Here is a 24,580-nt window from a genome sequence, read left to right as displayed (position 1 = left end):
GCTTTTCACGGTGGGAATTTTGCTTTGGTGAAAAACATGTGCTGGATCCTCATATTCTTCTTTAACTCTTTAACTTTCTGTATCTTCCGCTCTTCATTTGGGTTTTTCAGCTTACTCTGATGTTTTGTCTTGGAGTGCTGTTTTACATTAAATTCCTAAATTAAGGCGACACAACCTTCACAAAGAAGACATACGGGTTTACAGGCAATGTCAATATTCAGCCTCTCCTCGGTTTTGTAAGGCTCTGTTTACAAATCAACATTTTGCTCGGCCATTGTGAGGGTCCGCGTAATCCACAGCAACAGAAAAGTCACCCTGCTTTTCTCCATTTAGCCTTCGATCACATTGTGATATATAGAAGTCTGTCCCCGGACGTCACGTCTCTGCTTCCTGACACTAAAGACTTACTATTAAACCCCCTTGTTTTGAACTTATTTGTCCGGACCTAGTTTTTAAAGGTTACAGGCCACAGCTAACTGGATGGATTGCAGAAACATTTTTGGGAAATCTTGTGGCGGCACACTGAAGCGCTGCATTGTGGGATCTGTAATTTGAGAGTGATCAGCGTTTCATAGAGCCAGGCCATTATAATGAAAGTAAATAAAATTATTTCACGGGCCAGATGTAATTGTATGCTGGACTGGATGTGTGTGTTTATAAAAATACATAACAATTTGAAACTTTAACATCAGGGATAGGCAAACCATGGCCTGCAGGCCATATGTAACTCGTTAAGCTTTTTTGTCCAGCCCACCGACGGAAATGGTTGAAATATACATAATAGTAAAAAAATGGAGTACTAATAAAAACATTTTTTTCGGCGTCCTCAATGTCCCTTTCTGTGCCTACAACAAAAGTACTACGACAAAATACTACCAAAATACTATAAAATTACTGCAAAACCAAATGTCAAATATAGTGCATAAAAACAGGGATGGAATGTATTATTTTTGCTTCATTCTGAAAAGAAAAAAATACTATAGAAATACAACAGAAATACTACAAGAAAAATACTACAGTAATATTACAAAAATACCAAACAAATGCTACAAAAATACTACTAAGGAAATACGACAAAAATAATAAAGAAATGCTACATATTTTAGGAAAAAAATGAAATATAAGGAAATACTTCAAATGTACTTCCACAGAGATATGACAAAAATACTTCTTCGGAAATGCAACAAATATACAGTACCACTACAGTAATACTATAGTACAAAAATACTAACACATAAATAATACAATAGAAATACTATAAAAAGACTACAGATGTCCTACAAAAAATAAACTATGTAAATACTACAAAAAAATAGAGAAATACTACTAAGGAAATATTACAAGAATAACACTGCAGAAATAGGTTAAAAATAAAACTACATTTATACTGCAAACACTACAATGGAAATACTTCAAAAATACATCTAATACTAAAAAATACCACTACAGTAATACCATGATACAAATATACTACCACAAAAATGTTACAACAGAAATACTATAAATTCAGCTACATAACTATTACGACAGAAATACTACAAAAAAAAATTGTGTAATCCTACAAATTTAGTACTTAAAACGGTAACCTCAAATTTTATTTTGCTGTAATTGTGTTTCTGAATCAAAGTGATGAACTCAATCTATTTGAAAACAAATCTAAAGAACTATAAAAATGGGATCTTTTTGAAGGATTGGCCCCTTAGCCAAAATTTCTAACCCAATGCGGGCCCTGACTTCAAATAACGGCCAAACCCAGTTTTACATACTCACAAATGTAAAGCCAACAACGTGAAATCCACTAAAAATGCATATCAACTAATTACAAAAGGAAAAAAAGCGTTTGAGCGGGAACCGGCTCCCGATGAGCCGGCCCCCGTCGTTCACTTCCAAGAGTCGGCTCATAAAGCCTCATCGTTCGCGGAAGACACATCCCTAGGAAGAAGACGAAGAAGAAACACCGGAAAAAGAGCGATATAAACAAGAACTTGTGTCATATTAAACGTTATACCCGGTTTTTGTCTTTATGTTTTTTTAAACACTGTACTTGTTAATAATTTTGAATACTGTACTTGTTAACTATCAAAACGATGGAATTGTGGAAAAAAATGGGCAAAAAAATGAAGTCACAACCTCACTGTTTTTTGTGAAAACCTGTTAATTGGCGTTGTGCATCATGTTCGGAGAGTTATATCCGTTCGCAGAAGACAGTTTTAGTCGCTTTCCTTCGCAGAGTAACATTTATGGACTTTGTCAAGCCGGGGAGCAAGAGTTGCTTGCGGCTACGCTCAAAGGGAAAGTGGTTAGCTTCACCTATCAAGAATTGCAACAGAAAATAAGACCGGTGGCCAAAGAAGTTCAGTTCACCTACATACCAGGTACAGTCACATTTAATTTTCCACAGCTACAATACTTAAAATAATAATGAATTAAAAATGTCAATCAGTTTAAGGAACGGTACAAAAACTGATACTAATCAGGGAGGGTTCTGTAATTTTCATTGTAGGTGCATGCCGACTGTGAGAGAGATAAACTAAAAATAAAAATCCAGAAATCACAATTCATGATTTTTTTCAAACAATTTCTTTGTGTCATACAGTTGCACATAAGTATTTGAACACCTGTGTATCATCTATTTGTAATTCTGACCCTTAAAGACCTGTTAGTCTGCCCGTTAGAAGTCTACCTGCACTCTATGTATAATCCTGAATCAGATGCACCTGTTTGAGGTTGTTAGCTGCATAAAGACACCTGTCCACCCCATACAATCAGTAAGACTTAAACTTGTAACATGGCGAAGACCAAAGAGCTGTCCAAAGACACCAGAGACAAAATTGTACACCTCCACAAGGCTGGAAAAGGCTACGGAGCAATTGCCAAGCAGCTTGGTGAAAAAAGGTCCACTGTTGGAGCAATCATTAGAAATGGAAAAAGCTAAACATGATGGTCAATCTCAATCGGGGTGGGGCAAGATATCACCTCGTGGGGTCTCAATGATTCTAAGAAAGGTAAGGAATCAGCCCAGAACTACACGACAGGAGTTGGTCAATGATTTGAAAAGAGCTGGGGCCACTTTCTCCAAGGTTACTGTAGGTAATACACTAAGACGTCATGATTTGAAATCATGCATGGCACGAAAGGTTCCCCTGCTTAAACCAGCACATGTCAAGGCATGTCATGGGAGAAAGTTTTGTGGTCAGATGAGACCAAAATAGAACGTTTTGGTCATTACTCCATTAAACGTGTTTGAATGAAGAGTAAAATCCGCAGAACACCATCCCTACTTTGAAGCATGGGGGTGGTAACATCATGCGTTGGGGTGTTTTTCTGCACATGGGACAGGATGAGTGCAGTGCATTAAAGAGAAGGTGACTGAGGCCGTTTATTGTGAGATCTTTGGGAACAACCTCCTTTCCTCAGTCAGATCATTGAAAATAAGTCATAGCTGGGTCTTTCAATACACCAACGACCCGAAGCACACTGCCAGGAAAACCAAGGAGTGGCTCTGTAAGAAGCATATCAAGGTTCTAGCATGGTCCAGCCAGTCTCCAGACCGGAACCTGATCGAAAATCTTTAGAGGGACATCAAACTCCGTGTTTCTCTGTGACAGCTTAGAAACCTGACTGATCTAGAGAAGATCTGTGTGGAGGAGTGGGCCAAGATCCCTCGTGCAGTGTGTGCAAACCTGGTGAAAGACCATAGTAAACATTTGACCTCTGTAATAGCAAACAAAGGCTACTGTACCAAATATTAAAATTCATTTTCTTAAGTGTTCAAATCCATATTTGCAGCTATATTATTCAAATAAATCATTAAAAAATCATGCATTGTGGTTTCTGGATTTTCCTTTTTAGTTTTTTGTCTCTCACAATGGACATGCACCTACGCTGAAAATTTCAGACCCCTCCATGATTTATTTTCTCCACTGTATATAATGAGAAATCTAAAAGTTATTTGATGAACTTAGCATTTATGTAATATATAGATATATATCTATATCTATATAATACAAGTTTATTAGACCCTGTCGAGACCAATAAAACCCTGGCAGAACGCCAGAATCTTTCTATGTATGGGAAACACTGCTGTCCCTTTAAATAACAAAAAGGCATTTTTTTATGTTCCTCTTTCTTTTTGGTGACCTAGTTGATGCAGAAATTGTATCAATCGATGCATTCAACAAGTCCTCGCCAAAGCGAGGCCTTGTGGTGGGCATCACATTCATAAAGGTAAATTAAGCAATTAAGAAAACATACAGATGTTTACTCGACTGGAATTATTTCATCAGTCTGATCTTTCAACAGGACTCTGGTGACAAGGCCACTCCTTTCTTGAATATTTACTGTGACTATGAGCCTGGCTCAGAGTTTAACCTGGAATCTATTGCACGTAAGTCTACCTGTGGCCATTGAATGTCTTTATCTCCTCGATGCTTCATAAACACATGTGTCTATACATTTCTGGACAGAAAGTTGCCTAAATCTGGAGTTGCAATTTACACCCTTCCAGCTATACCACACAGAGTAAGTCACCATAATTTCCGCTCTATCAGGCGCACCGGATTATAAAGGGCACTCCCCAAAAATATTTTTCATACATGAAGCGCACCGGACCACTAGGCGTGTGAAAGTAAGACTACAGTAAGAGGTTATATAATAATAATAATAATAATAATAATAATTTCCTTGTATTGTCATTCTGTGTAACAATGTACACAGAACGAAATGTCGATTGCATCTGACCCGATGCAGCCGCAGCCAAGAGACTATATGTGTACGGGTACATATTAATTTTAATGCATTAATGTAATGCAATAATAAAAACATTTTATGCTATGGTGATCGAATCAGAGGAGTGACAACAAGAGCTACGTCACTCTATCATTAGACCACCAGCGGTACAGATGACATGAAATGGCATTCGAGCTTATCCCATGATCACACTATTTCTACTCTCTGTGCTGCAACGCTGATTTACATAGTGCATTCTGAAAGGATAAATTCTCTCTTCACTTCTTGAGCTGTGCGTCAATAACCTCTTGGATTAGTATGTGTGTGTACAAGCCTGTATAGTGTTTTGTTGAAATACTTTGTTTTCTCCATTCTCTAACATTTGTTGGTGAAGAAGTGATGGGACCGTTGAACCTATCGGAATGCACTATGCAAATCAGTGTTGCCGGCACCATGAGTAATAATAGTGTGATAATGAGGTTATCTCTAATGCTATCTTGCATCTTATTTGTACCAATTTAGGTCAAATTCTATTCCATCCAATATAATAACATTGTTTATTTGCTGTTAATAGTGTCAATAAAATTGTTCAAACCAAAAATATATACATATATGCAATTTAAGCCAATGATGTTTAGCAATTTGTTATTGTTATGTATATTTATAATTATTGTATGCAGTTCCAATTTTATCAGACGTATTCTGCGATATATATATATATATATATATATATATATATATATATATATATAAAGGCACACTGGCTTATAAGGCGCACTTTCAAGTTTCTGACTAAACTGGGGTTCTTAGGTGCGCCTTGTTGTCTAAAAAAATAAGTTAACTGTTGTATATTCATTTTCTTGCTAGATCTCATAAATGTATCTCTTCTTTGTCAGAGTTCAGAGTGATGATGGAAGCAAAGAGACAGTGTTTTTGCTCAGTGGTCACGATCAGAGGATTCACCTTTACAAGGAGGTTTGTGTTTGGGATGAGTTATGGAGGTGTGGTACTTTCAGAGAACGAGCCAATATTTTGTCACGTAGCTTTCTTAACCAATCACAAAACTTTGGTTTTCAACAGAACGCCTCACTCCACCAATTTGAAGAGCAGCTGGTCGAGATACTTTTCCCAGAGCTCCAGCAGTTGCCGAGCAAGTTAGTCGGTCTACATTTAATTTGTTTTCTTGAGGGGTGCGCCAACATGAAAACTGGGGTCCGAAACGGCAAATGTGAAACGCTTGGACAGGAAAAAAAAAGAATCAACCCTCTAAAAATCCATAAATCTATCAATAAAAATTTTGCATGCACTTGATGAAAAGGGTCTTTTATAAAATGATAAATATTTGACAGGCCTATTACTAGATTCATCTTCACATAAAACAACAAAAAGACATTTAAGTGCTTGAAAAGACATTGTGTATTATTTTTGCACCCCTTTGTGAATTTAAACAACTTAATTAACTAAACATAAATGTGAATTTGAATAGTAAAAATATGATATAAATGCGTGTTTTTTTAATACATAGGTCAAGAAATTTGCAGCTATTTTACATGACATAAACCTCACCTAGAAGGAGCCTGCATAATTGTCAGTTATCTTGCTGCTTTGAGTAGCCCCATCCTCCCCAACCCCCTCAAAAACTGAAAAAACAAAACAAAAACAAAACACTTTTACTGGTTAATATCTCGTGCATCCATTCAATATGGTTGGTGTAACATGTAGAGAAGAGACAATCCGTTTCTTTTGAAATGAAAGTGGAATAAGCAACCTTGATGCGGTTGAGAAAATGGTCGGAAGGTTTTTTTTGGGCACTTAGGACCTCTTTAAGCGCATCTTCCAAAAGTAAGTTAAACTCAACTTTATCTTTATAGAGCATATTATTTTATAAAACGTTTATTTTTTTTAGTACAAAACAATACAGGTTACTTATACAAGCCTCAAACATACTTATATAAACCTTAAACAAAAATCCCATACACTATATAGCACTGAAGCAAGTTAAGAACAAATTCAACTTACGAACAATCGTCTCATTCGTAAGTAGGGCAGCCTTTGTACATATTTTTGGGATATTTCTGATTTTTAGAGTGAATACTATAATCTCTAGTTTTTCGTGGTTAATGGGAAGTAGATGACATAATAATCAAATTATTTAACATTATGGCAGGGCACAGACCAACCATGTGAGAAAAGGGACCTGAGGGTGGCTCATCCACACTAATAGTCGTTCTTGAGGGGGATTTTTTTTTTTACCAGTTTTGTTTTTCTATAGGGTAAAACCGAATATGCCATTTGGTTGATTTTGGGCAGAAAAACTTTCGGTGCCGAAAATGTGGTGCGTTCCTAGTTTTGTTTTTGTTTGTCCCGATACAGGTGTGTAAATGGATAAATGATAATAAATGTATATTGTTGTTTGCAATAGGAAGATCCTGGCAGGCCCCCAGCGTTTAATTGGTCCCACCAAAGTCTTTCTTATAAACTTGTTTTATTAAAAATATAGTATTTTTAAATATAGCGTATTTAATGGCGTGCATAACGCGCACCCCTAATTTTTGATTAGAAATGAGTATAAAATCTTGTCTCGTTTTTTTCTCAGCTCAAAATTTGATGTTGAATGCAACAGGAATCGAACCCAGTTTGCAGCAGCGAGAGCGCCAAATTCTAACCACTAAACCGCCAGTGGTTTAACAACAGATACCAGAGACTAATGTTAATTTCTTTGTGTGTTTCAGATGTCACAATGATATGAATTACAATGAGTTACAATGCACAAAATTCGATGGGAAACACTGGTGTCATTCATAGCGATTTACAATTGTTTCCTTTTTTTACCCGGCTTCACATTAGTTATTTTAAAGTTGTGTCTCTTCCATCCTGACAGTGTTTTATGGATGGACATGTTATGCATACCCGGAGTTCGAAGACTTTCTGCATTCGGTTGCCAAAATGGTTGCGTTGGACTGGCTCTGGTCAAACAGCACGGGCCAGGTAAGGCAGTACTAAATTTAGTGTTAGAGAGCAGGGGTGTCAAACAGGCGGATCAGGCCCGCCAAGGAATTGAATCCGGCCTGGCTGACGCTGCTATCAGTTAGTTAGTGTGTAACTACATTTTTGTTCCCAACTACATTTTTGTTCCCAACCATTTCAATTGATCATCACTGAAAAACATACAAAGTGTGAAGCACATTGTAAAGCACTGTGACTTGAAAAGTGCTATATAAATGCAGACCATTTACCATTTGCAGAGCATTAAGGGCTATCCAAATAAACATGACTTGACTTGTTCAAATTAGGGGGCGGGTCATAATGGCTAAGCTTTTCACCTATTGTTCTCAGCTCAGGGATGCTGCTGGAAATGTGAATTTCCCTTTGGGAATGAATAAAGTATCTATCTATCTATCTATTGGTTGAACAGTAATACTGATCAACCAATGATTGAAAAGCTCAGGCAACTGGGACGCTTCTTCATTTGAATAAAATTTGGTTGTGCCAAATATATAGCAAAATATATAAAGAAATAAAGAAATGATAAAATAAATGACAAAATACACAAATAAATTAATATACTAGATATAATATTTGGTAATACATGATATATTTGTATGGTATATAATTGTATGTGTTTATTTATACATTCTATATATGGCTGGATTGGTCCTAATTATTCTACTCTCTGAAGCTAGTTGATCCCTCTATCTGAAAGCATAGCTTTCGCATCTTCCTGTGCGGTTACCTAAAAGGGCCCCCAAAAAAAGAAAAGTTTGAGATTCCAGAAGAGTCGAGTGGAAATATGCGATGGTTTTCTTTTCGAACAGACTTAAGTGTTTATGATTGGTGGACCGCACTATCAGCATCAGAATGTTATTCATGACCGAATGCATGCAAGTTTGTATTGATACTCAAGAAATATATTTGACATTTTTGTGACTTGTGAAGTGTAAGAATTGTAGGATTTTTGTGTATTGATACACTGTATTGTGTTTTCAACAGAGGTTTTACAGACCTGGCGTGTTCAGTTTGACAGCCCGATCTCCATCGTGTCTCTCTTCCCACTTAACTACCAGGGAGATCCAGAACAACCTAGTGGAGAAAAAAGTATTTCATCAAACTCTTTGTACATTTTTCTTCCCAACCATTTCAATTGATCATCACTGAAAAACATACAATGAAAAGGATTTCTCTGCAATAATGCTAAACAGAAAGAAAACAGAAAACCATATAGAACACACTGAAATATATAATAATGGGAGATGTGGCAGTTCTGATACAGGTGTGCAAATACTACTTGTTATTAATACTCTGCTGCCCTCTTTGAGGATAATGAGTCAGTGCAGTGAACCAAAAAGAACCCGTGGTAGGCAAAATCTGTGAAGTAGTAATTATGACTCAATTATATACTCTACTATACATTGAAACTGAAAAACAAACCCTCTTTACGTGCCCAAGTATTCTGTGAACAAATAAAAGTACTCTGTATTGTACCTGTAAACACTTGTTTTTTCTACCAAGCAAGTAGGGACTGTTTAGCCAATCAGAATGCCGAACATAATGCAAGAGGAAAATTTGTGAAGCAGTGAAACGGTGAAAGGTACAAGTCAATATTTAAGTCTAAAAATAAAATACTTCTACTACAACAACAGTTTCAAAACAAAAGTCAAGAGAGTCAAACCAAAATACAAATACAGTATAACGATGTCAACGAGATAACTGTCATACTTTCCATTGCACAGTATTTTGGAAATAAAGTCAAAAGGTGCAAATAATAATAACAATGTAAAAACCTTTAACAATATATAAATACAACACTTCTACTGTAACAAGTGTTTCAAAACAAAAGTCAAGAGAGTGAAACCTCAAAAAAAATCAACAATGAAACAAAAATCCATATACTGTATAACAATGTCAACAACTAACATACCTTTAATTGCACAATAATTATAAAATAAAGTCATCAGGTCAAATTTAGTGTACAGATTATTGGATTAAAGTTGAAAGTTATAATGTGTGTGTAATCTTACAATCCACTAACCCCCTAACTTGCTTAGTATCGATAACATCGGCAATTGGATTGATCCGCCCAGTCAAAAACAGAAAGGACTAATACACAGATTTCTCTTTCACTATTGAAATCAAAATGAGCATTGAAGTAGTGTAAGTATTAAAATGTGTTTTATTTCTTCCCAGATTTTGAAGTGGAGGGTTACAACCTTCTAGTAACAAGCACAATAGAGATGGCAGTTGTCTACAGGTGATGATTGAATCTTATGGATGATGTTTTTGCTGTTATTTAACGTGGATGTGGGCGGCACGGTGGATGGGTGGTTAGCGCGTAGCCCCACAGTGCAGAGGTCCAAATTTCCATTCCAGTTACCCGGCCACCCAGTGTGCAGTTTGCATGTTCTGTCTGTCCCTGTGTGGGTTTCCTCCGGGCACTCCGGTTTTCTCCCTCATTCCAAAAACTTGCATGTCGGTCCAAATTGTCCCTGGCTGGCAACCAACATGGCTGGGATAGGCTCCTGCATCCCTGTGACCCTAGTGAGGATAAACGGCGCAGAAATTGGATGAAATGGTGTGCAAATTCTTGGAACATAAATACACCAAGGCACTTGGCTTTTGTTAAGGTTATAGTTTAGTTCACGGTTTAAGGATCCCTTAACCCAGTGTTTTTCAAGCACTGGTTTATTGTCGTACTGTACTGTGGGTCATTATCCAAATTGGGTGCCTGTGTGGTCTAGCAGAAGCTAAATGTCATGTGGATAAACTTTTACCAGAGATGCAATGGTGGTGTTCCGTGAGATTTTTTTCAATGAAAGAAATGTGGTTGAAAAACACTGCTTTAACCTCCAGGGTTGTTGGGGCAAGTACAGCCTAGCGGCACCCAGCGGTTTTCCAATACAACATCTGGTTGACGCTCAAAATAAGAAGAGAAGACATCAATAGATTTTGAACTTTCAAGGAGAACAAGGGAGATCCCAAACCTTCAGTCAGATATTCTAACCTGTTCAAAAAGTCCTACCTGAGCCCTTTTTTATTACATTTCATGGGTTACATAAGCAGATTTGCCCTTAAGGGTGTGGATATCAAAGAACAGCAACATGATTAAATGATGTAACTAGTGCAAAATAGTCAACATCAGTGAGGTATTATAGTCAAAATAACAAACTGGCATCTTATGCAATCTTCTTTCTTGTTGTCCAATAGTAAAAAGAGAATAACCTTAAATATAGCAGCTTTAACGTAGCATTGTTTTTTTTCCCAGAAATGTCAGCGAGAGAGGCTTGTCCCAGTCGCTAAGTCTTGCTGACAGCGACCAATGGGATGCGGTGCTTTGCGCTCTGGTTATCGACTTGGATTTTGACGGCCAGAAGGAGGTCCTGCTGGGGACGTATGGACAGGTCTGAAAGTTGGAAGATAAACACAATGACTGTGGTACTTGTTTTTACGAGCGTCTCTAAATGCGAAAATTTCTATATTAGAGTTTAACAAAAATCTACCCTGCTGTACAAAGGAAATTCCAGTTCACGAGCAGGCCCAGCAGCTACCCCTACCACTATTTGGTTGTGTTTTTAGTAATCAGAAAGATGTGTTATATAGCAGTGGTTCTGGACTGGTCTGACCTGAGGACCACAGGCTGCGACACAAATCAAGAAAAACATTTCAATTCCTCAAATTTAGCAAAATGATTTTGCAGTTTAAATCTGTAATGTAGAATATAACACCCCCCACCTTATTTTTTCCCAAAAAACAAAATCACCAGCAAAACCAAAGCATCTTCAAGTATCGGCTATTCTCACAAATAAGCCTCAATCGCATATAAGCGACCCACCAAAACTGCTCTCAAATAGCAACATACTCATAAAAGTTCGTGCCCAAAATATTTAAAAAACAGTGTACTTAAAAAACAATAATTACTTAACTGCGTATATACTAAAAATCAATATACTGGTGCAATGGCGGTCTGTGCAGCCTTTAGAGATTTAGTTGCTTCAGTGCTATATTTTGTATGTTTATGGTTCATACAAGTATGTTTTAAGACTTGTATAAGTAAACTGTATTGTTTTGTGCTAAAAAAATAAACCTTTCATAAAATAATATGCTCTTTAAAGATAAATAAAGTTGAGTTTAACTTAGTTTTGGAAGATGCGCTTCAAGAGTTCGTCCTTCCTGGTAAAAAGTGGCCGAAAAGTGGAAGGAAACATACGGCGAGAGAGAAGCCCGGCTGGCCCGACTTAATGATTGTCATCATAAGACCAGGCCTAAAATATTACCTCTTGTATATATGGATGCTGTAGGGAGGACGGGAGAACACCAGTTTTTAATGATTTAATAACAGAAAAATTGCTTGTTATACAGCAATTTGTGCTAAAAAGCTCGTAAGAAGAGGTGCCACTGCGTTCAGATCTGTTCTGGTCTAGAATTATGGACCAGAGGGCTAGATAAACCTCCAAGTCACCCCTGACCCGACCTGTTTTTCATCCACCTGTGTAGGAACTTCTCTGTTATAAATTCCAGCCAAAGGCAGGAGGAGGACATTTTGAGTTGTCCTGGCGACGAAGTTTTAAAAGTCCTCTACTGTCTATCATCTACCTGGACCTGACGGGGGATGGTTTGAGAGAGCTCGCTGTCCTAACGCTAAAGGGACTCCATATCTTGCAGGTAGATGGCACCAAAACCAATTTAGAGATTTACGATTGCAATAACAAGCCACAGTGACACGGGTGTAGCGTTTGCCTCTGTGTATTTGACTATCTCACCGACTCAGCACAAAAGTGTGAAACTCTATAGCTGGACTTAAACGGTCATCTGGAGGATAATAACAACTACAGTGGCATCTCTGAAGTAGAGCACATTCTGCTAAAGAATGCTATATCATCTTTAACACTATAAGACCCAGGTGTCACATTCATGGGCAAGATTAGCCTGGCGGTCCTCATCTCTCTCCAGGCGTTTTTTTTTTTTTGGGGGGGTGGAGGGATTTGCTCGCCCTCATGAAATGAAGAGTACTGGTTTCCATGGTTACCAGTAGCAGAAGCCTCCTGATCATACTCGGATACAGCACCTTCATCACCGTAGTTGTTTGTGCAAAGTATCCTTTGGCACTTCAGAGATGAGCCAGCGTTCTGAAACTCCATCCCACACATTTAGACGTCCTACCAATGCCTAGTGAGCATGCACGCAAGGGTAAATGGAGTAATTTACAATATCCCACCTGGTTATGCCAGGACATATTTGTTGGTTATTTAAATTGTCAGAATGTTTTACCTACTAGCATCTACATTTTATTCCATGAACAAATTATTAGGGATATTCTACCCTTATAAGAGGGTTTATTCAATCATCATACTCATTATCAACATCTTACCTGCTTGTATTTATGTGTAAATATTCTAATAATGAATTATTAAGACCAGTATACCTTCATGAATTGACAAAAAAAGCTAAAAGAGCATGGTAATACTTTGTATTGCAAATATGTTGCTGTTAGGACGTTTTAACAGGGTAGGACCTTTCAGCAGAACACCAGTCCTTTGCACACAAAGAGAACTCAAATCTTGCAATTTGGTCACTTTGAATATCTGTAGACTGTATTTTTGTTTTGTTTTGTTTGCTTTGTAGAATTTGTTTGGTTGGACAACATTCAGCAACGTCTAGGGGTCAAATGATACACGGTGTCCTTTTAATCGCATTTCAGTGCGAGTTTACACTGCTTTACATAATCGGAAAACTGGCAATAGTCCAATACTGTAAACATAGTCCATGTAGTACACAACCACACAGATTCACACTTATGGTCAATTTCAAGTCTTTAATTGATTCATTCCATGTTTGTTGAAAGTAACGTGTGTGTCTATGGTTTGATTGCAGCATAGTCTCACCAGCACTGCTGACCTGGTCCTTAAACGTCTCGCAAAGAGGGTTGAAGCTCTGAAGGTGGATTCCAAGCAAGAGTCAAGAAATCGATCGAAAACCCCAAAATTCAATGTGGACCCCAAGGGAGATGTTGCAGTTGAAGAAGCTCCTGTTTGACTGTGTTTGCATTTTGAATTCATAAGCAAATTAAAGTCTACTGTATAATTTCACCTTTTTATTTTATTTCTTACATGTAACCATCACTCAAAAACATTTGTTCGCTTTAGTTTAGAAATCATATTTGGTAAACCAAAATAAACAAATAAAGATATTTTATACAGTCACTCTAGGAAGGATCTACTTATCAGGTCATACCACTTTTGATACGCTTGTAGTTTAGTAGACACATAGTAAGGAGAGAAGACATCAATTATTTCTTTAACCTGCAATGAGAAAAGGAGAGGACTGTATAAAAAGAATCCTCACACTCCCAACTTCCAAATCTGTTCCAAAGGCCCTCCCCGAAGCCATTTTTATGAAATATATGTTACTAAGAACAGATCTGCCATAGAGGGTGTGGGAATCAAAGAACAGCAACATTATTGCCCGATAGTAACAATGTTGTACACAGTGCATACTAGTCAAAATTGCAAACAGTGAGAAATAATAGACAAAATGTTATACTAGCATCCTATGCAATCTGCTTTGCAGGTGTCCAATATTAAAAACCGAACAAGCAGAATAAACGTATCATCTACCAATTACCTCGTGAACATACATATCTAATTATAGATACTTTAAAAAAAAAGTGTACTAACATCTTTAAACTTGGACATAATTAATTTCCTAGACGACAAACTTTAGCATTTATGTTGTAGTTTGGGTTTATGGATTACATCAGAAACAATCTTTCCTCATCCACTTGGTTTGGCCTGTCTATGTCTGCATAACCGTGCTTCAAATCGGACTATGCCCAGTTAAAACGTCAAAACTGACATTTCCTCAAATACATTTTTTTAAGGACTTTTTACACAGAATGTCCACAAGGAAGCACTAAATACTAACAAATCCAAAGTGACACCATAAACTTAGCACAGGCACAAATTCCCATTTTCAAATGAATAATTTTCATAAAACTAAGAGATTAAGGACTACTGCACTTGCAGAGTCAAATACGCACAAAAGAGTTAAAGCGGAGAGTCTGACACATGCTGTGTCACAACTTCTGAAAGATTGAACACGTCAAAGAAGATGCTAATGTCTAAAGAAACAGCAATGACAAAAATTGAATCTTCAAGGCACAGCATGTTTAAGAGCAAGTAAATCTGCACCATAGGCACAAAAAAAATCACATCGCGCAAAAAGGCATCCGTCCATCATCTGCACTGCTTATCCTCACTAGGGTCACGGGGGTGCTGGAGCCCATCCCAGCGAACTTCGGGCAGTGGGACACCCTGAACTGGTTTCCAGTCAGTCGAAGGACACGCCTAAAGATAATTTGGACTAGCCAATAAACCTGACATACATGTTTTTGGAATGTGGGAGGGAACCGGAGTGCCCGGAGGAAACACACGCAAGCATGAGGAGAACATGCAAACTGAAAACGCATTTCAGACATGCATTTCAGGTGGATTGGCCGGTCCAAATTGTCCGTAGGTGTGAATGAGCGAGCGACTTGTCTGTCCCTGTGTGCCCTGCGATTGGCTGGTGGCTGGATTTGAACCCATGACATCAGAACTGTGCTGCGCACGCGCTAACCACTGCGCTGCTGTGCCACCATAAGTCATACAAATACGACAAAATCATATAAACTGACTGATGCGTATCATTTTCGGGCACTCGTCTTTCTAAATCAGGGGTCTTCAACTACTGAGGGCAGCTGAGGTGCAGTACGAAAATAAGATACTTCTATTGCAACAACTGTTTTAGAATCAAAGTCAAAAACATCTCAATTGTGTTGACATTGCAGCCTTAGTCAGCTCGTTTATGATACGCGTGCAAGTAAGTGCATTTCTTGGACGCGCTTAAATAAACTGTTATCAATGACTAAGACAATTCTAAATTTAAAAAAAAAATCAATATCAAAAGTACCCAGAGTAGGTTATCATATTCTTTTTTGCATTTATTTTTCTTCCGTTGTTTAGTTTTCAATCGTCTTTTTTAATGTTATTTGTCCCCCAATAGTAATTTTGTGCATAATGTTACATTAAAAAAATAATATAAGGATACAAACAACAAAACCAACCAGAAGAGGCTTTAGGGAGCTGAAAGAGTCGGCTCTTTTCAGTGAGCTAAGCCAAAAGAGACGCTTCTCGAAAAAGAGACGCAATTCCCATCACTACGAGTTTGAGTGAGAGGAGCTACCCGGTGAAGGCATTTAACTGCTAAATCTTGCAAACACGTAGTACAGCACAAACCCGGAGAGACACAGATGATAGGCAAAGATGAGTAAAGTGAATGATAACAGCCCTTGTTTTAATGTGTTTTTTTCCCCTTGCTTTTTTGGCTCTAACTAGCACACCCTTGCCCTCATGTTGGTTTCAGATCAGGGGATGGTGTAATAATAGTAATAATAGTCTGTGCAATAACCTGTGCAGCCCTTTGAGACTCTTTGTGATTAACGGCTATACAAAAGTTAAAAAAAATGACTTGACCTTTCTGCCCTCCACCGGACCTCCCTCATATCATCATACCTGTCAACCTGTACGTTTTTGCCGTACAAAGTACGTTTATTATGCATTTTAAGACGTGTACGACGTACAAGAAAATCTGTACGGAAAAACGCAAATTTGTCAATGATGGGTACCATCCGGTAAACACCGACTATCACGAAACTGCAAATTAATCAAGTCTAACGAGTTCGCCGCGGTAGCCTCTATCTCGGTATCGTTTTTTTTGTTGCAAACGAAGCGAGCGGTTTGATGCTACTGTGCGCATGCGTCTGCTGCCTGGGGATTTCCCCTCATGCATCATTCCCGAAAAGAAAATATGGTGTACGATTTTATTGTATTTTTAAGGGAAAATACGACAGTTTATATAGGCATAGAACCATGGAGGTTGACAGGTATGTATCATTAACGGTAATCTGTGTTAATTTTACTGCTAAAGAAAAGACTGGTGGTGGGCTAAACCATTTTCAAATTCCCTCAGATGGTAAAACTCACCTCATCTGTTGCGCCGAATCCTGCCAAATAGATGATTTAAGAATGGACACACAAGTAGGTTTATGGGGTGCAAGTGACAGAAACATGTTTTAATTATGTTTCTCATCTGGCCAGCCCAAACTCTCTCTTGACATGAGCCGGTCCTTCGGGAAATCTCCCGTTCTACCAGATTAGCCACTCCGGCATGGGTAGCATTTCTTGGTCTTCTCTTCTTTTACATGATGTGAGACAGGTACCTGATCCCTTCCTAATATTTCTGAGACATAGTTACTAGAGCTGGATACTTGTAATTGTAAATGTATATAAAAACAAAGACACATATAATTGTTTTTATTTGTTTATTTATTCTAGATATAGCATGTCGTTTTGAAAATACTTAGCAGTACTTGTCTCTAGAAGCAGGTCTGCTGCAGACAGAAAAACTTTACTAAGAGGAATCAACACAGCACAGGAAATCATCGGCTTCACACGATATGGCAGTGGAGCCAACAACATTATAAAGGACTCTTCTCACCCTCCCACCACCTATTTGTCCTGCTACTCTTAGGCAGACACCTCATATCCCTTAAAGACACAGTGTGTATTATTACCACTAGATGGCACTGTGTTGTCTGGTACGAGTGACATACCAGCCTATACCATTTTATGATGTACAAATGTTTTTTATTTTTATTCTACATCAAGAGTTGGCAAACTACGGCCCACGGGCCATATTAGGCCTTACAGTGGATTTAATCTGGCCAATGAGATGTATAAGAAAAAAAATTGCTGCTTCTCATCAAACAATGACTGCAGTTTTAGAGATATCCACTGGATGTCGCCAAAGCCACGCACCACTCCAAACCACCCACTGTAGCTGTATATGATGACAACCATCTATTAACCAGATGTTATTTAATTTAAAATAGTAGTCTTTGTTCACATTTTTAAGACTTTTAAAAATCGGATTTAAATTAATGCCTTATTTTTAGAATCATGAATTCAATGCTATTTAAGACTTTTCAAGGATCCACGGGAACCCTGTTTTTATAAATCAATTTCATCAATAATACACTATTAAGTAGTATTGTATTGAGATTTTCAATGTACATTATCAAATTTAATGCTTAAAAAGGGAGATATTACTTTGCTATTACTCTTAATTTGTAAAATAATATATATATATTTATATACTTGGTTTTATCAAAAACAAATAGACAATGAAACAACAATTGTGCGGGTAAATGCACATGGGAAACATGTTTTTGCTTATGTTATGTATTTTCCTTATTTGGATTTATTGGCATTTACCAAAAAAATAAATACATTTATCAGCTAGTTCTTCTTTGCAGCCCAGCGCTTTCACAAATGTTTCCAAACCAATGTGCTTTACGACTCAAAAAGTTTGCCCACCCCTGCTCTGCATAGCCTGTCTTGCTGTGAGTAAATAGGTGGTGCAGTGTGTTTGCAAGGTTTGTTCGCTATCACCAATAAGGAGAAAATATTGGCTGAGGTTTAACAAGTTTGGTTTCAACATGCTCCTGATGGGTGGGGAGCGGGCTCCCGCGGTTATTCAAAGAGCCGGCTCATAGAGACGTTCCTTTCGCGAACGACACAGGACTAACCTAAACTTGCCCATTTGGCGTCGCGCAGCATCCCGTGCTGCTGCTGTTCAGAGTGCTCTGTGTTGAATGTGAAAGTGGGTCGACTCCAAATTTGATGTTAAGCTCTGGCAGAAGGAAAAATGTTGGACGGTTGCGAGCCAGCAATGGAGCATAACGGAATATACGCAACGGCGAACCTCCACAACCCGCAGCAGAACCACATGGAGGAGAGCAACTTGGACTCCCGAAAGCGGCCACTGGAAACTCAAACGGAGGAGGAGGACGCCTCTACCAAACGCACTAATGTCGGAGGTGAGGACAGGGCAACATCAAGTAGCGATTCATACCTTCATCACTCTCCCCCGTGATTTTGTGCACTGCTTCGCGTAGCTTATTTGTAAAGTTATGGGTTCAATTTCGTCATGCTGCACCTGTGCTAGTGGCGGGGCGTTCGCGAACGAAACTGCTCTATGAGCTGGCTTTTTGAAGTGAACGTCGACAGCAGGCTCCCTGTCAATAAGGAGCTGGCTATCTTTAAAACATGCCCTCTTGCTTCCTCATTTCCTTTGTTGCTCTCTCTTTCTCCCTCTCTTTCTGTCTCTCTTTCTTACTCTTTTTCGCTCGCTCTCTCTCTCTCTCTCTCTCTGCTCGTTCTCTCAGTCTCTCATTCTCCCCCTATCTCGTTCTCACTCTCTCTTTCTCACTCTTTTTCTTGCTCTCTTGCTGTCTCTCTTTGCTGTCTCTCTTTCACTATTTCCATCTTTATCTCTCACTCTCCTCCCCTTTTTATCTTTGTCTCTCCCGCTTTCTTTCTGTTTCCCTCTGTGTCCCTTTCTTTCTCTTGCGCTCTCTCTCTCTTTTTCTCTAACTGTCTTTCTCTCGATCTTTCTTTTGCTTTCCCTTTTCCTGTTTCTCTTTATCTCTATCATTCTAACTTTCTCTTTCGCTCTCATTCTCTCTGTTGCTCTCTTTTTCTCTCTCTCTGCTCCCTGCTTTCTCTCTCTCTCTGTTTTCTCTTAATTACTCCCCCATTCTTGTAGGCACTCATGACAGGTCAATACAAGTGGCATGATCTTTGTGTTGTTTGCTTAGTATAAACAATTTGAAAAATTAGATGAAGTAAAAGTCGCTGTATACTGAAACAATGAAGGTTATTATAATAAAATGTGACAACAAATTTTCAAAATTAACCAATTCAGTGCGTAATGTTCCATTATTAGTGGTAATATGACATTGAAAACCCCAGAAAGCTAATGAACAATTTGGGAGCCAATACAGCAAGCTCTCTTCAGTGAGCCGGGCCAAAAGGGGCACTTCTCTAAAAAGAGGCGGAATTTCCGTCATTAACCTTTCCTATGTGCTTTCGGTTTTAGTGTGTACTAGTACTGCAATTGTTACTTCAATATGTCTTAACAAAATGGCCTTTCTGCAGGAGGTCTTTTAGTATATCATCGTAGCCCCCTCCTTGCCTCACTCTTATGAAGCTATTCAGAGCAAATGTGGAGTGGTCAGTCATTCAAAGTACCCCTCAATAAAGCAAAGGAGACATTTTGAACTATTCCCCCCAGTAATAATCTATTGATCATCCATTCATCCTCTTTACTGCTTCCCCTAACTAGTGTAGCAGCGGAAAGAAAAGCTACTGGACTACTAGGTCCAGGTTTGATGAGTGGTCCAGTTAAGTCATGTTCGTTCGTATAGCCCTTAATCACAAAAAGTCTCAAAGGGCTGCACAGACCACCATTACACCCTCCCCTGATCTGAAACGTACACCAGGCTAGAAAAAAACACAAAAACTTCAGGATGGTAAAAATAAAGAAACCTTGAGAAGGGGCTACACATAAGGGTAATCCCCTTTCAGGAATGACGAGGCTGCAATGGATGTTGCAAGGGCATCAACAGACAATACACAGACATCACAGATTGATAGAGGAAACACTGGAGTCAAAATTCATTTGAACAATAGCCAGCAATTTAATGAACAATAGGCAAGATAATAGACAACATTTAACATAAATTATAGTAAAGAACACTCACCTGTTTAAGGTGTTGAATGAGAAATTCTAAATCTGGTAAATCTCGGTTTAATAACTCTGTCTAATTTCAAATTCAGTTTGATGACGTCATAAATTCTGATTTTGGTTGATTAAATTTACTTGTATGGACATCAAGAGGACTTAACCTAAATCTGTTTGCTGTCAGAATTGAGTCACACAATAATACACTTCAAATTCCAATGGTAAAAGTGTTCATCAAATGAGCAAATAAAATCCTCGTTGGATTCCTGGTTTGGGGTAGCTCGCCACCCGGATCACCGAGATTTCCAATTATCCAAGAATCAAGCAATTTCGTCGTGTATTACGTCACAGCAACATGTTATTTAAATGATGAACGAATCGTCTACTAATGTCTTGTTGCCTGGCCCTTGATGGCTGCCTACTAACTGATGAGAGAAAGGCATTGCCGTTGATCGGTGCACTCGTCGATCAACCAATAGGTGAAAAGCTCAGCCAGTTTGACCCGCCCCCTCATTTGAATAACATATTCTTGGTACAAAATACATGACAAATTACGCAACAAAATACACAACAAAATTTGTCATTGGTTTGTCACATGTACACTACACCGACAGGGTTCCCGAGGATCCTTGAAAAGTCTTAAAAGGCAATATTCTAAAGATAAGGCCTTAATTGGCTCTGAAATGTCGTAATTTCAGTTTTAGGAAGTCTTAAGAATGTGAAAACATTATTAGGATTTATAATTGTTGAACTAATAGTATTTACAAATATCTATCAATTGTCTTCTCTAATAATTCATTGATTTACTTTTGTGGCAACATCGCGTGACAATCAAAACAGTGATGTGGTTTCAGTCGAGCCTTTAAGAACAGATGCTTGTTGAAGGTCTTCCCACAATACACATAGCAACTTCATACCGAGAGGTTTACTTTGGACCACGTCCGGAAAGAGTACATTTAATGAGAACTGGCTGTCCGAAGAATGTTTTTCACCGTGGCTAAAAGTGTCAAGACCAGAACAGAAACAGAACCGAATCGCGTTACGTTTCTCACAAGTTCTATTAAAGGAAAGGGGAAGGGCTGCGCCCACGATCCGGTGTACGCTGGGCGCGGGAAGCAAGTTGCTCTTGTACTCCAATTGTGATCCGAACACGGAAGTGGATCTTCCGTAGCGAGCAATGGCGGTGTCAGGGACGGAAAAACGGGTTGGTGGCCGGGACTGGGAGAGCAAGGGGTGGTCGGGGTAGAAACGAGTCGTAAGCCAGAATGGGAGAGTACACCTAGTCGGGGACAAAAAGAGGTCGTAAACCGGGACGGGAGAGCAGACGTAGTCAGGATCAAAAGGGGTCGTAGCCAGAGACAGACGGGAACAAAAACGTGACAGGTGGGAGTCAGGGTCGAAAAAGGCTTGCCTAGTATTCACTTAGGTTCGTAGACAGACTGACCACAGGGGACTGACAGAACTGGGTTCAAATAGTGACAGGGAGCCAATCAGAACCCGCAGCGGTTGGTGCCAAATGAGCGGGCACAGGTGATTCCTATCTGTAGTTATGGTAATGTGTACGAGGCACGATGTATCGTGTGCAAGAAATATGTGTTTTTTGTTTTTTTTCAATTGTTTTTTTGGTTGACTTGGTCTTAAATTTGAATTTAAAAGGCATTAAAAAGTCTTTAAAAGTCTTGAGTTAACTTGTCTTAAACTGTAGTAACCCTGCGCAATATCTTGTGGCTAAATAATACACACTGTCCCTTTAAATACTACCTCTAATTTGTGTTACAGAATAAACTACAAATTAGAATAGTTCATCTACACGTCCCTTTACATCGCGTAAACATAGCACCGATATCCGCAGTACGCCAACAGCACGGTGGTGGTGAACCTCCGCTATAATTGCTATCTTCTTGTCCGCATTTGCTATTGATCATTTTCCTTGTAGCCAACTGATCATTAACACCACTGTTAGTCGTAACAAAGAAAAAGAGCCCATGCTCCTTCAGCTGAGAGCCTCCCATCACCCCACCCACCTCGGCCGGCTTTACAAGCCGCAGACACACTCATCCCTTTTTCCCTCATCGGCGCTGACCTCTTCTCCTCTCAAAACGCAAAAATTTAATCCATTTTAAGCATGGGCGGATATGCAGAAATATAGGAAATCACTGTTGCCAATAGAAGGAAGTGTGAGATTTAGTTCCCTCTTTTTGGGGATTGAATTTTAGGGTGGAAAGGACACAGGTGCCCTTGCAGAGCGATGTGACGTGAGCGGACTGAGAATTTGCCAGGTGCCAGTGAAAGAAAAAACAAGCCAGAGGGATAGGAAGGAATAGGCTGCAAAGTGAGAGATTGATGAAGTCTAAGGGGAAGCTGTGTCTATATACTGTCAGTATATATTCCGGAAGGCTCCAGTATCAATATTAGGCCTTGATAGAAGGGTGCTGTAGTAATCCTACCTCTTATTTTGTATTATTTTTTTGGACAATTCCATGTTAAACCTCGCTTGCATCCACATACACGTTGCAGTGTTTTTGAGCGCTCTCTTAAGATAGCGCTCAGTGTGGGATTTATAGGCGTAGTGATTGGCTTCATCGCCCCCCCCCAACCCCGCTATTCTGCGGCACTGCCATTTGCAATGGTTGATGAGCCCCTCCGCCCTCTCAAACATGGCCGTCTGAGAGACTGGGGTGGGTGGGATATTCGAGTGGGCGCAATGTACGGCACGCCGTTACCCAAAACTCCTCCCAGTTTCATCAATACGCCCGTCGAAAGTCACGCCGCGCAACTCTACCACCCCCATCTCATCACCTTGTCTGTTTTCAGGGCAAAAAAAGAGAAAAAATAAGCGAGCGAAGGGACTGGCATACTTTATAGTTCTGCGTCAAAGGGGGCGGAGTTTAGGGAGAAAATTCAATTTTTGGGGACTGGCTTCAAGGAGGCGGGGACGTGACGGGGCGACGGGAGGAAGCCAGCCATTGGTCGAGCCGAGTGTCATTCCAGCGCTGCGCCGCAGATGGACAGGCCACTCGATGAATATGGATGAGAGCAGTGAAAAGGGTGATGCGGCAGGGAAGACCCCCCCCCACGCAAAACGCACACCCCCCACAACCCCCTTCTTTCTTCACACCGATGCAGGCTCGAACAATGCGTGCCGTCTTTCACTGAAAACACTGCGAGTCTGCATTAGCATTTTGCCAGACAATTGAGGCTGCGGCCAGCTGCAGGCATGGCTCAAACGCCGCAGTGAAATCTGGCCGATGAAACGGACTTTGGTAAAAAAGGGTCCGCCGGCCACATTCCTCAACACTACGGTCGCACCTATGCCAGGCTAATGTTAAGAACCCCTTTCGACATTGCGCCCCGGCGTTGATGGCGATCTGACGTAGGACTTGAGAAGCAGCAGATCTCAGAATGGGTAAGCCCTCAAAACTCTTTTTCTTTGACTTGTTGAATAGATTGCTCATTAAGAGAAGCTGTTTTGCCAGATTATGGGTGGGATTGGTACCAGTTGTGGGAACGAGTGTAGATGGTCCAACGGTTTCTCCTCCCTGGATGACTTAACTAAATCCATTTGGCTTGCTGTAGCTCGAGAATCGGGTTCGAACCGACGCCTGCCGGAGTGCCCCACGGTTCGACTTCCTTGGCGGGTGGCAGCAACAGTTTCCTGTTGACTCTTCCATATGATACTATTCGAACTTGTTACTCAGACATTAGGTTGTAATTATTAACTAATGACTGCGAAAATGACTGCAAGGGTGATGGAGAGAACCATAGCGGTTCTCTGGCACCCCGCCCCCTCCTTCACCCGGGATTATTTGATGTTAAGGCTGAAAGTTACGCAGTGGGTTTGGGCTTGTCTATCAACAACAGGTCAATCGACATTCGCATTCTACTGCCAGCGCCATTCCGTTTAAATTCTTAGTGATAGCATGACATACTAATTTGGCGAGTTCAAATATTTCAGAGCATTCATGCTGATCATGCATGATCTTTCCTTTTTCACCAAGGTCATTTTATCATTATCCGGTGTGCGGATTGCGCACAAATCGCAGAACCCTAAAGATTAGGGAACGGCCTTTGCGGAAAACACTCACGCTGGTACCGCTTATTTTTTCTCTCTGACAATCATTTTGGAAATGGTAGATCATAGTAGTTTGATCACTTAACGAGGATTTACATGTGCGTGTCCATGAAGTGGCATTGTTGTCATCATTTTATCAGCCATCACGTATTCACCTTTCTATTT

At 39.5% G+C, this 24,580-nt stretch overlaps 2 protein-coding genes across 3 annotated transcripts in view; both read left to right on the top strand.

Moving 5' to 3' along the window:
• Window positions 1-1,943: 1,943 nt before the first annotated feature.
• On the top strand, window positions 1,944-13,808 carry kptn (kaptin (actin binding protein)). Its single transcript, XM_088320910.1, has 12 exons — window positions 1,944-2,375; window positions 4,145-4,227; window positions 4,303-4,387; window positions 4,467-4,521; window positions 5,625-5,703; window positions 5,809-5,882; window positions 7,610-7,716; window positions 8,719-8,823; window positions 9,913-9,976; window positions 10,988-11,123; window positions 12,217-12,384; window positions 13,594-13,808. Exons 1-12 carry the CDS (start codon window positions 2,174-2,176, stop codon window positions 13,753-13,755), a joined length of 1,320 nt encoding a protein of 439 aa, XP_088177036.1. The 5' UTR covers window positions 1,944-2,173; the 3' UTR covers window positions 13,756-13,808.
• A 4,541-nt stretch (window positions 13,809-18,349) lies between these two features.
• Window positions 18,350-24,580, top strand: part of nova1 (NOVA alternative splicing regulator 1) — a 37,831-nt gene continuing 31,600 nt past the window's right edge. Inside the window, exon 1 of one of the 2 annotated variants that reach the window (XM_088320908.1) lies at window positions 18,350-18,637. In XM_088320908.1, the coding sequence (XP_088177034.1) occupies window positions 18,466-18,637 (172 nt within the window). In that variant the 5' untranslated portion in view covers window positions 18,350-18,465. Of the gene's footprint in view, window positions 18,638-23,461; window positions 23,750-24,580 lie in introns of those variants that run through there. The other variant, XM_088320909.1, reaches the window with a different exon arrangement.

This window comes from Urocampus carinirostris, chromosome 17 (genome assembly GCF_059441175.1).
Source record: "Urocampus carinirostris isolate Australia breed hairy pipefish chromosome 17, RoL_Ucar_1.0, whole genome shotgun sequence".
Taxonomy (NCBI): domain Eukaryota; kingdom Metazoa; phylum Chordata; class Actinopteri; order Syngnathiformes; family Syngnathidae; genus Urocampus; species Urocampus carinirostris.
The sequence above is the reverse complement of the archived record's forward strand: the minus strand, read 5'-3'. Positions and strand labels throughout refer to the sequence as shown.

Coding starts and splice junctions, on each gene's coding strand:
- kptn (XM_088320910.1), top strand. CDS start 2,174: ATGTTCGGAGAGTTATATCCGTTCGCAGAAGACAGTTTTAGTCGCTTT. Junction 7,717..8,718: donor GGTCAAACAGCACGGGCCAG/GTAAGGCAGTAC, acceptor TGTTTTCAACAG/AGGTTTTACAGACCTGGCGT. Junction 9,977..10,987: donor GAGATGGCAGTTGTCTACAG/GTGATGATTGAA, acceptor TTTTTTTCCCAG/AAATGTCAGCGAGAGAGGCT.